Here is a 14,189-nt window from a genome sequence, read left to right on the forward strand (position 1 = left end):
TGTGGTACTTGTTTCCTAGCACAGCGATTTTAATTGCATGCTTCGGGACCGAAAAATTTGCGCTGATCGCATCGCATGCAACCAAATCGCATGCAATGCGATCAACGCAATTTTTACATTGGAACCAATGTAAAATGGTCCCTGAGACCCGATTTTACATTGGGCCCAATGTAAAATGCACCCCAGACCCCAATTTTCATTGCATACCCCCCCTCATGGGTCAAATGCCCCCCCATTGTTAACGCCACCCCACAATGAACGCCAACAGGTATTACGCGTCCGCTCGCCACGCTTCGGGCTCGGTGGCTCGCCACACTTTATAAAATCAACTCCACGCCGACGTGGATAGTGGGGGTATGAACAGGTCGGAGGACGCGGACCGCCGCCGCTCGCCACGCTTCGGGTTGGCGTCAAAACTGGGGTGGCGTTAACAATGGGGGGCCATTTCACATACACATTACCCATTAGGGTGCCTATACAATCAAAAATCAGGGCCATTGGCCCATTTAAATCGTGCTGATCGCGTCGGTCGCATCGCATGCCATTATAATGGCATGCGATGGACGCGATTTTATAATCGACGGCAATAAAGGGTAAAAATAGCCAAATATCGTGTCGGTCGCGTCCATCGCATACCTTAAGTTAAGGTATGCGATGACCCACGACGGGCGCCATGCTAGGAAACCGAAAATGTTAATAAATAAATAATTACACCGTCCAAACACATCCACACACCCCTTCCAGTGACCCAAGTTTCCCCAGCAATGTGTCAGAGCCCCAATATGTTTATTTTGTGTGTTTTTCTCATACAACTAATCCTCCATATATTTCCCATTAATTTAATGTTGGGTAGAGGAGAACCATAGAATACATGGCTATAATCTTATAAAGATAAATTGCAAGTTACTCAGTCAGATCACTTTAACTTTGCATTTAATACAGATACAAAATGAAATGACAGGATTTTCTATACAGATTGTTTTCAGATTTAATAAATCACTTCATCATTTTCTATATGAAACAAGAAACGTACAAGAAGCTACGCAAGATAATGCATGATCCATTATAAATGTATTATATACAGTACGAGTGTCAGACAATCAAAAGACAATGCGTAAGAAAATACTCTGTAACACTGTAATAATGATTCCTTCACACTGACAGCTACAAAAGGTTTACATAGTAAGGAGAACTCTACAAGCTAATCATACCTTGCAATGTATTTATATAGAAACTCAGATAAGAAGAGTGTTAGGTGAAGGTGCTTATTCTTCATTGCACCATAGGTGGCGCTAATCCATCCACATGCAGAGTTCAAAACTAGTTAAAAGACTGCTCCAGAGATGATTCGGAGGAGCAATACTGTACTTCCGGTCGGTATCTGGTGGTTGGAAAACAATGAGTTGTACAAATATGGGAACTCATAATTAATGAGGAGCTTAAGGGCCATACACACTGGGTGATCTTGAGCTGAAAGCAGTTAAATTTTGTCAGTTGAGCTGCTTTCGGCTCAAAAGCCTCCCAGTGTGTACAGGTCAGTTATGCTCCCACATCATTGCCAGCAGCTGACGCTAGTGACAGGGTGTACTGCTTTAAATAGTGTCCTGCTCACCCCCGGAAAAATCGCTTAAACGTGCGAAAATCTTTTGGTGTGTATGAGCGGTTTTCAGCCCATCGATTTTCACCATCATCGCTGTGCATACATGCTGGGCAAAATCACTTAGTTAGTAAGCACCTTTAAAGCAAATCTGAACTATCTTAAACCATATTTATTTTAGTTCATCCTTGCCTAGATTATATAGAAGGCTCCTGAAAATCGAGTGGCTCTCCAGGGCCCCCAGAAGAGTGGGCAATTCTCCCGGATGATGGTGCGATGTGTGCTGAATCATGTTATTGCCCCGCCCCCTGCCTTAAAATGTCGGCATTGTATAGCAAGTGGGGGGGGGGGGCGAGGGGTCAAAGCGACAATAAGGATTTCATAAAGGCTCCAACCCTCTGCATTACCCTACCTGCTAACCCACCCCCCATATGCTACACCTCGCTCCCCCACAATGCTACCCTGGCGGTCTCCTTCTGTATTTTAAAAGGTATATTTTAGTTCCAATCTTTTTCATGCTTTGTTTGCTTCTCCCGTGATTGACAGTCCGAAGTTTTCTTCGGGCGGCAACAACTCCCGTTTCTCAGAACGCCCAATAATGAAACTTTCAGCCTTGGTATATTTTCAGGCCTCAATTACTGTGATACTTCTTAATAACCACTGCAGTATTGTAGCATTTATTAGGGGAATCATTTAAATGTACAACCATGTACTCCAGTGGTCATGAACAAATGTCTCCTGCATCAGTAACACACTCCGTAACCAGAACTATCCCTACAAGGGAAGGATAACATACCATACATATACATTCCTCTTTAGTAGAGATCGTGTATAATGTATAAATTATCTTTGTCCGTGAAGCGTCTCTGGCCCTGAGCTCCATCTAAGCGTTTTCATTTCACCAAGGTATCTTTAGATATTTTGCCAAAATGCTTTGGACTTGAGGTTGCACATATATTAAATTGGAATGATAGACAGACAGACCTTTGGTATGTTATACCTGGTACGCCGCTGGGCTGCTGCGTGATTTAACAGTCAGAGCACAATCCTGCCAGCATAATGCTGCCACTGATGGAAATGAGAACTACAGGGCATAATCATTTCAAACAATCAGTGCAGACGCACATACATTGGAAAGGCAGGGAGGGGGTCTATATAACGTCTGTGGCCAAACCACACCATCTATAAACAGCTGCTGCAGTTGCAAAGACCCCCCCCCCCCCCTTCTGTCATTCTGAAATAAATAGATGGAATATAAATAAGTCTGGGTTTCACAGATAGGAATGCAATCGTGTCTATTCCCGACAAATATAGCATTCGCAGGTGTCTGATACAAAACATGATTAAACAGCTTACAAAATTACTTCGGTAACATCAAACTATCAGCATGTACTGTGAATTCTCATTTACTTGTCCACCTGCGCTAGAAACTGTGAGCGGCGTGTTTGTTCTGCCTAATTCTGCTTATACGGTGGTGTCGATCACAAAGTGAGTAATAAACCGCAGGAGAAAGGGGCGAGTGGCCAGAAAAGCATGCTGGATTAGAATGTTGCATGCTCATTATTTTAAATGGCAAGCGATGTCAGACAGGGAGGAGCTGCAGCTGCTGAATGCCAGAGGAGAGAGCAGCTATGTTTATACAAATTGGGTGATATAAGCAACATTCCTTTGGTGCGTAGACTCATCTATAATGGAGGGTGTTTCTTTAATATGGACAAATATTGATGTGCACAATCTTCTTTATACACAGCACAGGATCCACAGTAAGGACAGACACCAATCAGGTCTCAGTACACATCACAGAGAACTACATTCTTCATTTTCACATCTACAGTATGAGATTCAAGGGAAAACTTCCGTTGAGGTCCCACATTAAATCGGCTCCTGCAGCGGCCAGACAGCACTTAATTGTCCGCCTTATACAGGTTGCAAACGGTTTTCTTTACCCGCTAATTCTGCAGAAATGGCTCATACAAATAATGTGATGACCACTTCAGCAATGGGAAAGTGGACTGGTCATAGACATGTGCTGGACTGTATTATTCAGCCTAGAACTTATAGGGCCTACAAATGTAATGATTTATCACATCGGCATAACGATGCGCAGCCCCACATGTCGCTATCTCCCCCGGTGATTACTATCCAACATGCTGGATAAATCTAGTAATAGGCGCAGCAATCCCGGTGCTTGGAGATGATGTCATCTCCAAGCGTCGCCCCCATTTACATTGCGGGCAGCACCGCAGTGTGAACAGACCAAAATCCCGGATCCGATCTGGCTTGGAACCGTGTTCCAAATACCGGGTCGGACCTTGGATTTTGGTGTAAAAGGGGTATTAGTGATAGTGAAGAAAGTGTATACATTCAATATTTCCAGAAGCTTCGGGATTGCCGCTGTGTATGTGTACTAAGCTCCAGTTCACGTCGGTTCTAGCAACCTGACCCTGAGGGCATCTGGTAGAAGTGAATCTTATATTCAATAATTATTCATTCTAATTTGCAGGATTACAGAAATGTATTCTGTTGTTAACTTTAATGGGGTTGTGCATGCAGTATAAAGCTTAGTACACACTAGTAAATATATCTGCAGACCAATTGTTACCTATACACACTGCCTGATCCATCGGGACTGCCATCACAAATAGGTGGAAGGGTTTGCTGGTACACACAGCATGACGCACTGATATATCTTTAGATAGATCAGGCATCGGTTGTGTTGCACAGCAGACGAAATAAATCTGTGAACAACGCCGTTCACAGATATATCGATTGGTACACACTGGCCGATAGTGTGTCAACATATTTGGATATGTGTACACACATTTAAAAGCCATATGTTGTATCTGACGATTAAACAGCCCAGGAAACATCTGAAAGCTGCATCCAATCACTTACCACCCTCTCCGGCTCGGCACAGTTACATCTCAAATCCCTATCGGTCGATCCCTATAAAGTGGCAGTATTATTATCTACGGTACTTCTAAAAGTCTATAAATCACTTATCTGCGATATTCTTTAAATAGTCAGACAGTTTAGGGTTAATTTACTAAAATGGGAGTTCTATTGAAGATGGGTTGTTACCCATAACAACCAATTAAAATCTTCTTATTTAGCACCTTTGATAAGATAATAGAATCTGATTGGCTGACCATAGCAACATCCCATCTTCCATAAAATGTCCATCTTCGCATATAAACCCCTCTGTGGATTTTAGTTGAAGGGTGCTAGAATGAACACTATGAATGTAGGCAAGTCGGAAAGAAAAAGTTTTCAGTAGGGCATAAGCGCTGCCTGGAATGTACAACCTTTCTATGGTACAGAGAAAATAGAACACCCGAGACACCAGTTTATGACAACACCTACCATTCAGGAATGATCTCCTTGATCGTATAGTTATAAAATATATAAATTGTAGAACAAAGTGACTTGGCACAAATGAGAATCAACAAGACGTTTGATGTGGAATGAAAAATACAAAGGTTTTGTAATGAGTTTAAGATGGTCACACGGTGGCCTCTGGTGGAATTTCATGCTCCATTATGGAGATGACCTCCTCGGGACATGATATGGGACCACACTCCTGAGAGTTGTTGGTGTTGATGCTCTGAGTCTCAAACTGGGGATGAACGGACACATTCACGGCAATCTCCTGGCCTTGGATTGAGCTATCTTCTGAGTCACCAGCAGGAGATCCACTCCGAGTCATATGTGGACTGATGGTGTAGATTCCCGCACAGTGATCCTTCTCAACTTGGTCGGGGTCATCCAACCTCACCGCCTCAAACATTTCTTCCATAAAAGCCCTGCAGTTAAAGATGAGTGGAGGTAGTGGAATACTTCTGGCCAGCTCTTCAATGTAACGTGCGAACTCCATGGTTTTAAACTGAGTCACCTTGGCCAGCTCCAGAGTCTTGGCAGAGGTGATAATTGGGATGCGTTTGGCTATCTCAAAAGCTTTCTGTAACTTCTCTGCCCCTTCTGTACGGAAGAAATCATTGATGGCTTTCTCGGTCTTCCGCAGGTGGCTGCTCATCATGCAGAGTCGAGTGATGTTGAGGATCAGAGTGATGGTGAAGGTCACCAAGCAGACAATCACGTAATAAATTCCCATGTCCCCGGAAGTGAAGGTCACCCGCAGAGTAACTGTATAGAAGGAGGTGTCATTCCCATTTGGACACATACAAGTGTACCTTCCACGATCACCGAAAGTCACACTGGTAATATTTAGGGCGCCACTGGAGGAGATCAGCCATTTCCCTCCTGTGTTATTTAAAGGAAAAAGAAAAGACTTTAAAAGACGTCTGTTCCAGTGCTAAAAGTAAAATAGTGATGTTATAGCAGATATACAATTACATAATCAAGGAAACAAAAATAATGTGGTTTTAGAACTGCAAAGAAATAGTAAAAATATTACACTCATAATATCCGGCAACCAAGGTGTAATTGTTCACTGCTGTCACTGTACTTATTATTTCTAGAGTAGAATATGTTCTATTCCTCCAGATACCCATATGCAATATAACATGGTTACAAAGTACCCCCAAGAACAAAGGATCTGAAACGAGGTACTCAAGGCACCCCAATCATCCAGGCTTTAAGTTTATCCATGCTTGCCCACAGGTGACTTAATTAGCACCTCAGTCAATTTGATTTAGCTATCTGTGCTGAGCCATATCTGCACATGTCTAGACCTCTTCCAAATCGCAAATGCCGGGTCGATCTCGGGATTTGGACCCGGCTTTTGCGATGATTAACCCCCACAGCGACCTGGCAATAAGCTGGGTCGCGAACGTCAGAAAGGGGGTGGGGCACATGCCGCTGGGGGGGGGGGCGCTGGCTGTTCAGAGTATCTGGAAAAAGTAACGCTCGGTATGTGTGCTTCTCTCTACACCCCCAAAGCTGCATTAGTCTTGCCGGACCACATTCTTCATGATGTGGGCCCAAGAACCCACCAGTGCCCCTGCAGAGCCGCGTCTCCTTGCTGGAGAGATAATGCAGCCTCCTCCCGATTACATCCAGGTGACTGACTCCTGGGCACCCAACATACACTTTGTGTTGCTGCACTCTCCTTTTCCATTATTTATTTCTCCATGTTTCTCCTTGCCCCCTTCCTCCTCCTCACCTCTCACCCCAAATCCATGTCCCTCTCTCTCCCTCCACACAACTTCCTTGTTTTTTTGTTTGTGTCTGTATACTGCTATTTTATATGTACGTGAGCGTTTTTACTTCAGTAAAACTTTTGAATGCTATGCTTAATGTGCCATTTTTGTTTCTTTTGCAGCCTTTAAATAAACCAGAAGAAGGGCCTTAGTCCATGAGGTTGGACAATGTTGAAAAAAAACCTAAAACCTTGTTTTGACCAATGTCATGATGATCTTCTGTGCCTGTCAACCTACTGACTATTAATCTATCTGCGGAAACCCATTAAAACCATGCCAAAGCTTACCTCCTTCCACCTCTCCAAGCGGGCGTCCCTTGGAATTAAACCACACGACATCACCGTTCTGAGTGGCATTTAGATTGCACTCTATCACTGTACTGCTTCCCTCTTTGGCTATTTGATCTCTGTGTGCTGGAGCGTTGGCGGTAATTTGCAGCGGAGCATGGAAGGAGGCATTATGCGGGTGGACCGCATGGGTTTTATTTTCTTGGTGGGAGACCTGTGCGGTAGAAGCGACTCCGGCTAAACCGGTGCACAACAGGATGATAACGGGCAGGGTAGAGACACAAGTCCACCTTTCCATTTGATCATAGAAAATATGGCGATATATTCCAAGCCAAATTCTAAATGCCAAGAATGTATACGTCTTATTTGTTGCTAAAAAGCTGATGCCTGGTCTTCTCCAACATCTTCATGTGGATTCTTCCTGTCCAAAACTAAAAACAGGAAAAACAGACTGTATAAATGGTTTTAAATTAGGCCAAACAAAAGTACAACATAACCCCGAAAACAAGAACTTGCGGACGGCAATATGCAGTGTGATAAACAATTTACACAGAAGCTACAGCTAAAACTAGATTCTGCCAGATTCAGCCTGCTAATGTAATGTCAGCACTTTCATTACAATTGTCTAGTTACTGTATACAAATTGCTCAAATAATGACATTTATGCTGGATGTTCAGTGAACTTTTATCCATTACAGATTAATTATATCCACCGCAGATTCATTTTAGTGGTTGTAGTTTAAATGTCTGTGCTGGGTAAGAGCCTGCGTACCTGATGTTAGGAGGCCAACTTGGTAAAAGCATGTGTACCTTATGTTAGGTGGCTGAGTGGGTAAGAGCACATATATTGGGAGGCTAAATGGGTAAGAGCACAATTACCTAATGTTAGGTGACTGAGTAGGTAAGAACACATGTACCTATATTTGGGAGGCTAAGTGGGTAAGAGCACTGTCAGCTGAGAACACAGGAATAAGGCCACTGTGCAGCAGGCCGGGTGCGGCTGTTACGGAAGCCGTACTGTTTAGTAAGCAGTGACAAGACACGTTCCCAAAACCACCCGCGCATGTAATTACCAGACTGCTCTCACCTCTCTGCTCCGGGTCATCGTCCCTCGTCCGGGTCTGCAGCAGCGACATCCGCGGTCAGTATTAACGCTACACGGAAGTGCTCACCCGCTGACAGATCACTTCCGGGTGCCCGGCTGCCGCAGGTGTCTGGAGCTGTCAGTGACGTGGCGGCGGGGGACATCCATCCTGCTTGACGTCATCAGCACGGGAACCTCAGGTAACGTCACGCCGAGCGCGGGGTCCCCGGGACCCGGCTACAACATAGCGCGAGAGTCCCTGCGCCATATGCTGTATACGGGGTGCGGTTGCGCTGTCCGCTGCACACAGCGGTATATATCTATGTACATACCACCCCTATGCTATAGGTAGAGCAGCCTACAGAGTACGTAGTATTGTAGTGCGTGCTGTTACCGTGCGGAGTGGCGCAGGGTGATACGACATAGCCATCCGTGACCTGTAGTGCCTGCTGTTTTCTGCTTCATTACTATGCTACTCAAGTGCTTTGTCACTAGTGTACATTGTTGTTATCACACTGGCGACATAAACATACAGTGGCACACTCCCATGTATAAGTGGGCTGCAGTGCAGGGCTGGCAACAGAAATCTTGGGGCCCGGAACACTGATATCTCGGGGAACGCGGATTCTTATTACATTACATATTGAATGTATTTTTTTTATATTAGAAGTAAATAGATAATTAATATTTACAATGCAATATAATACAGGTGGGCAGAGATGGGAGGGGTCAGCGTTGTGTGGTTTAGTGTGTTGCGTCACTAAACTCATTAGTACAGGTAGCCAGACAAGTGATTAGGCAGCCATGCTTTCAGAACCTGAGTCCCTCAAAGTCTTGGGGCCCCTCAACTGTTCGGGGCCTGGTACGAGTATCCCCTTTGACCCCCCCCTGTCGCCTTCCCTGCTGCAGTATGAGGGAAGTATTTACACTTTGTTGTCACAGCTATAAGGCATTAACATTCACTCAAATGTATTAATAATCATAGGCAATGTGTAAAGAGGTGAAATGATAAAAAATAATAATAATTCATTTCCGCTTTGGACATATGCAGTTCTGTGGCTGCCTTAGAGCAGACCGCACATGTGCAAAGGTCATTGCCGGGGAGGGCTTGCTAAAACACTCAAGGGGCCTACACACATAGCGAATGTGCAGAGCAATCTGAGCGATGGTAGATTGTTCAGCATACAGAGCTGCTCAGCACACACACAGAAATGTGTAGCGCTGTGTTCTGAGCAAGCTGTCAGTACCATGACTCGAGATGTATGCTCCCTGCTCATTGTTTGTTCTACCAGCGATAATGCCACACACTGCTCACACCAATGTAGGGTCATTTTCTAAGCGATCTAATCAGATCGCTTAGAAAATGGCTAAAAATCACTATGTGTGTAGGCCCCATAAAGCTCTGTACACACTACACGACAGACTACCGCCAATCATTAATCGCCAATAACCCTGGGCAAACAATATTGTACATACACACTGAACTATATCGGTAAGCTATATCATAAGTGATGGGCCAAAATAAACAATATGTTTTAAAAAGTCACCTAGTACTGTATGTATGGGGTTTAAGTAAATCTGGCCTCTTTGCTGCCCCCACAGAAATGCTGACGGAAATACAGGGACCTCAACAAATGAAAAAATGGAGAGTGATAAACAGCCAGCCAATCAGCTCCTATCTGCCATGTCACAGACTGTGTTTGAAAAATGTCAGACAGGAGCTGATTGGCTGGCTGTTTATCACTCTCCATTTTATCACTTTTGAAGCTTAGAGAATCTGGCCCTTTATGTCTCTACTTTTTCAACTAGATTTGTACAATCTAGTTCAAAACGTACAGAGTTTATCTTTTTTGTATGGGTGGCATAAGGATAATGCGCTCGCCAAATAATTGGAGGTTAGGGAGCTGCACATACGGCTGCTGAAATGTATCACATTCTGGGGCACATTTACTATAGGGGGGGGGGGGGGGGTATGCACGTGCACGGATAGCCCTGCTGGCAGTGCAGTAAGTAGCCCATAGAATACAATGGGCTACTGCCATCTAAGAATGACGGTAGCTGCGGGACCTATGTGCCCAAAAATTTATGGGGCTATAAACAAGTTGTATTAGAACGGGTGCCCTATACACCCCAGAATTTAACAGTGTCTCCCACATGGATTTGGATAAGAGAGTTTAAGGTAACTTACAAAAATCATCTTATTGTTTCTCCAACCTTAGATGTTTTAAACATGTCTGAAGAAGACTGCAGTATAAGCACCGGGGACACCGGCCAGCCCCAGGAAGAGGAACGGAATCCAGGCCCTGAGGAAAGCAGTACAAGCGAGGAGAGCAAACCTGTGTCCGAGCCAGTGGCCATAACTCGGAAGCGCCCGGAGTCCAAATCTAACAGTGCGTCCATTGAGGAGGAGGAGGGAAATGAGACGCCAGACCAAGTGAGAATTTAGTCCCGATATCAAAGGAAGCGCAAGACGTTGCTTTTGTGACACAAATAAAGTCTTCATGTTTTTTATATCCCGAATGTCGACACCGTCGACATAAAAAAAGTTCACCGCTACACTATTTTATTCTCCCACCATACCCTAGTGGATGGTAGGGCATGAAATAATGCCTGTCGCCACATGTTGGCTAAAGAAAAGTGAAAAACCCCATGTCGACTTTTTCACTTGTCCTAGCCCATGTCAACCTAATGCATGTGTCAACCTAGTGACCTGTCGACCTAGGCCCATGTTGACCTTCAGGTATGTCGACCTTGATGCATATCGATCTTCAGTGGTCAACCCAATGCATACCGACCTTCCCCATGTCGACCTAGTGACCATATACCTATATAAGGACTAGTTCACAAGCCATCCCTTGTCTGGATGCTGGCCTCTTTACTGAGAGATGAGTCCATTTAACAGCAATTTAATGCTAGTGTAGGGACTTGGGGTCCCTTAATGCAAGCTTACATTCTTTGTTCAAAATATGAAAAAAATGACTTGCTTGATATAGAGAGATTTGCATGACTAGTGATAGTTCTGATAGCAAAAGACATTCTGTTTTAATATGCCACGTAGCTGGTACCATGTACAATATGGGTAAACTGAGCATGGGTGGATTTATTCTCTGGTTTATCATGTTCCTGATCACATAAGTGTTGCATGGAGGCACTGAGTAAAGGTCACTCCAACGTCAGTGATTAGCAGTATTTAGTAATAAATATCACTGTCATAAACGATAATCCACTTTTAATCAGCAATTCACTTTTTTTATATTGGTTTATCCAAACATCTGTGTGCCACGTCCAAAGTCAAGAAATGATGTCAAAGTTGTGAACTGACCTGGTGGGAAAAATGCCAGCATCGCTTACAGTGACTGTTCTATTAGTATAAATAAATACAGATACAGCCAAGTCAATTATTTGTTTAATGAAATATTGTACACACAAATGGAACCGTCGCTGTGAGCGGCGCTGGCATTTTAACTGATATTTTGAGGATCTCTCAAAGCAACGTTGGCACTCAAAGGGTTCATAAAATGTTTGCTTGGCAAGTTTCACACCTATTTTAAAAATTGTCACTCTTACTAAAATTGTCACTGTGCAGCTCCCTTTTGTCATAGTTTAATGTCTCATACACATAAACTTTCCTATAAAATGTTGAAAACCGCATCGAGTGGGTTAACAATATGTCGCCCCTTTCCGATTTGTGCACAGATGTATAATGAGCTATTTTGAATGAAGCAGACTGAGAAATATTAAAGCTTTGATCAAACTTTATTGTCAAATGTTCTTTCAAACATTGAACAGTTCCTGCTTTCCTCAAACTATGCACATGAGGAGAAGCGCAAATTATTTATTTTATTTATTAACAGTTTCTTATATAGCGCATACAAATTCCACAGCGCTTTACAGAGAATATTTCCCTGCCCCAGTGGGGCTTACACTCTATGTTCCCTATCACATGTAAACACACACACAGACATTCTAGGGTTAATTTGTTGGGAGCCAATTATCCTACCAGTATATTTTTGGATTGTGGGAGGAAACCGGAGTCCCCGGAGGAAAGCCACGCAAGCATGGGGAGAATATACAAACTCCACACAGTTAGGGCCATGGTGGGAATCAAGCCCAGGACCTCAGTGCTGTGAGGCAGTAATGCTAACCATTACACCATCCGTGCATATCAGAAGCTTAAAGTACCGATATCCATGCTGGAGAAGCAGCCCAACTCTAAAGGGGATACGTTCATTGGGTCACCGTTAGGTCGACAGGTAATTAGGTTGACAGTGTCTAGGTCGACAGTGAAAAGGTCGACATGGGGGTTTTCACTGTTTTTCGAGCCGACATGTGCCGACAGGCGGTATTTCATGCCCTACCATCCTCTAGGGCAGTGATTTTCAACCTTTTTACCTTGCGGCACACTAAATAAGATTTTAAAATTGCCAAGGCACACCATGAGATCCCCACAGGGCAAAACACATTGGCCCCCACAGGAAAAAAACAAACCTATTGCCCCCCATATAAAAACAATCACACTGGTCCCCACAGGTAACACAAATAAAATACATTGGCCCTTTAAATGAAAAGAAGAGACTAGTAAATAACACTTGAACTGGTGGTGGCTGTAAACTAGTTTGGGCATCTCTGGATCTGGGGGCACACTTGAGAACAGCTCAAGGCACACTAGTGTGCCACGGCACAGTGTTTGGAAAACACTGCTCTAGGGCATGGTGGGAGAATAAAATAGTGTGCTGAATGCAGCGTGGCACCGTGCCCGAAGCATAACGAGCGGATGTGGTACACTGGAAACTGTGTCCATGTCAACTGGGTTGACATTCGGGTCAAAAAACAGTGAAAAACCCCATATCGACCTTTTGACTGTCGTCCTAGACAATGTCGACCTAATGCTTGTGTTAACCTATTGACATGTCGATCTTGCACCATGTCGATCTTGCCCCATATTGACCTTTCCCCTTGTCGACCTTTCCCCATGTCGACCTAATGCTTGTCGACCAACTTGCTGTATACCAAACAATCCCAACCTCTCTAAAGGTGCCCATACATGGTACAATTATTGTATGCAATTTAAATTAGATCGCATCGAGCTGAGCGATGGATGAACGCGGGAGCGTGCAGGCAATTGTACCATGTATGGGCACCTTAACTGCAAGTAATACTACCTGCAAATTCTATAACTGCTGATAAACAAGCATATGCAGGTGATCACTTATGTACATATAGAGGCAGTATGTACAGGGATGTTCTCTAGCATTTTTTATTTTAAGCCTTTATCTCATGGCAGGCTAATGGATGGTATTACAGATGCAAATTATCTATGCTCCAGGTGCTCCTGGATTTGGGCAGTACGGACAGCGTAATGATAAGCATTACTGCCTCACAGCACTGAGGTCATGGGCTTGATTCACAATATGGCCACTGTGGAGCTTGGATATTTTCTCACCATCCCAGAGATATATTGGTAGGCTAATTGGCTTCCAACAAAATTAACCCTAGTGTGAATATGTGTGGGTGTACATGTGGTAGGTTCTAATGGGACAAGGGACTGAAGGGAATGGCCAAATATTCTCAAATAGTCAGTATATTGTAAAAGCTCTGTGGAATATGTGTGTGATATATAATTGTAATTGGTAATTAATAATCATTTGCATATCCTACTTGTGGTGGTCATAGTGTGCCTTTCCAGTCTGGTTTAGTCCATAAATCTCTTGTAGCCGACCCCATGACCCATGGATATCTGTTATGTATTTTTCATACAGGATACTGCTGCCAAATCTCCATCATCCTGGGACTATTGGGGGAGTTGGGGCAAGTCCTTAATTTCTACTGCTACAGCCACTGTGGCCACTGTGGGTGAGTATTTGTAATACCTGAACATTTCCTGTTCATCCACCTTGCTGGACTACTGCTAAAACATTTTAGGACCAGCATGTATTTTAGGACCAGCACTGGATTCATTTAGCCCTGGTATTTACCAAGTCTTGTTCTCCATGCTTCATGGCCTGGCTTTATTGTGTAGTAAGCCTGCAGCTAATGCGCCTTAACCCATGGTTTCCAGGTTA

At 43.9% G+C, this 14,189-nt stretch overlaps 2 protein-coding genes across 3 annotated transcripts in view; one reads left to right on the top strand and one right to left on the bottom strand.

The window, feature by feature from the left end:
- Positions 1 to 916: 916 nt before the first annotated feature.
- On the bottom strand, positions 917 to 8,320 carry MFAP3 (microfibril associated protein 3). The gene is made up of 3 exons (XM_083181734.1): positions 8,131 to 8,320; positions 7,044 to 7,474; positions 917 to 5,857 (listed from the first exon to the last, which is right to left on the bottom strand). The coding sequence occupies exons 2-3, from the start codon at positions 7,339 to 7,341 to the stop codon at positions 5,100 to 5,102; spliced, it is 1,056 nt and encodes a 351-aa protein (XP_083037860.1). The 5' UTR covers positions 7,342 to 7,474; positions 8,131 to 8,320; the 3' UTR covers positions 917 to 5,099.
- Positions 8,106 to 14,189, top strand: part of FAM114A2 (family with sequence similarity 114 member A2) — a 40,136-nt gene continuing 34,052 nt past the window's right edge. Inside the window, exons 1-3 of one of the 2 annotated variants that reach the window (XM_083181732.1) lie at positions 8,106 to 8,327; positions 10,347 to 10,561; positions 13,887 to 13,980. In XM_083181732.1, the coding sequence (XP_083037858.1) occupies positions 10,358 to 10,561; positions 13,887 to 13,980 (298 nt within the window). In that variant the 5' untranslated portion in view covers positions 8,106 to 8,327; positions 10,347 to 10,357. Of the gene's footprint in view, positions 8,328 to 8,417; positions 8,440 to 10,346; positions 10,562 to 13,886; positions 13,981 to 14,189 lie in introns of those variants that run through there. The other variant, XM_083181733.1, reaches the window with a different exon arrangement.

This window comes from Crinia signifera, chromosome 4 (assembly GCF_055691185.1).
Source record: "Crinia signifera chromosome 4, ASM5569118v1, whole genome shotgun sequence".
NCBI lineage: Eukaryota > Metazoa > Chordata > Amphibia > Anura > Myobatrachidae > Crinia > Crinia signifera.

Excerpts from the sequence above, each read along its gene's own strand:
- MFAP3 (XM_083181734.1), bottom strand. The coding sequence starts at position 7,341 with ATGGAAAGGTGGACTTGTGTCTCTACCCTGCCCGTTATCATCCTGTTG. Across the intron at positions 5,858-7,043 it reads GCTTGGAGAGGTGGAAGGAG|GAGGGAAATGGCTGATCTCC; the intron begins GTAAGCTTTGGC and ends TAAATAACACAG.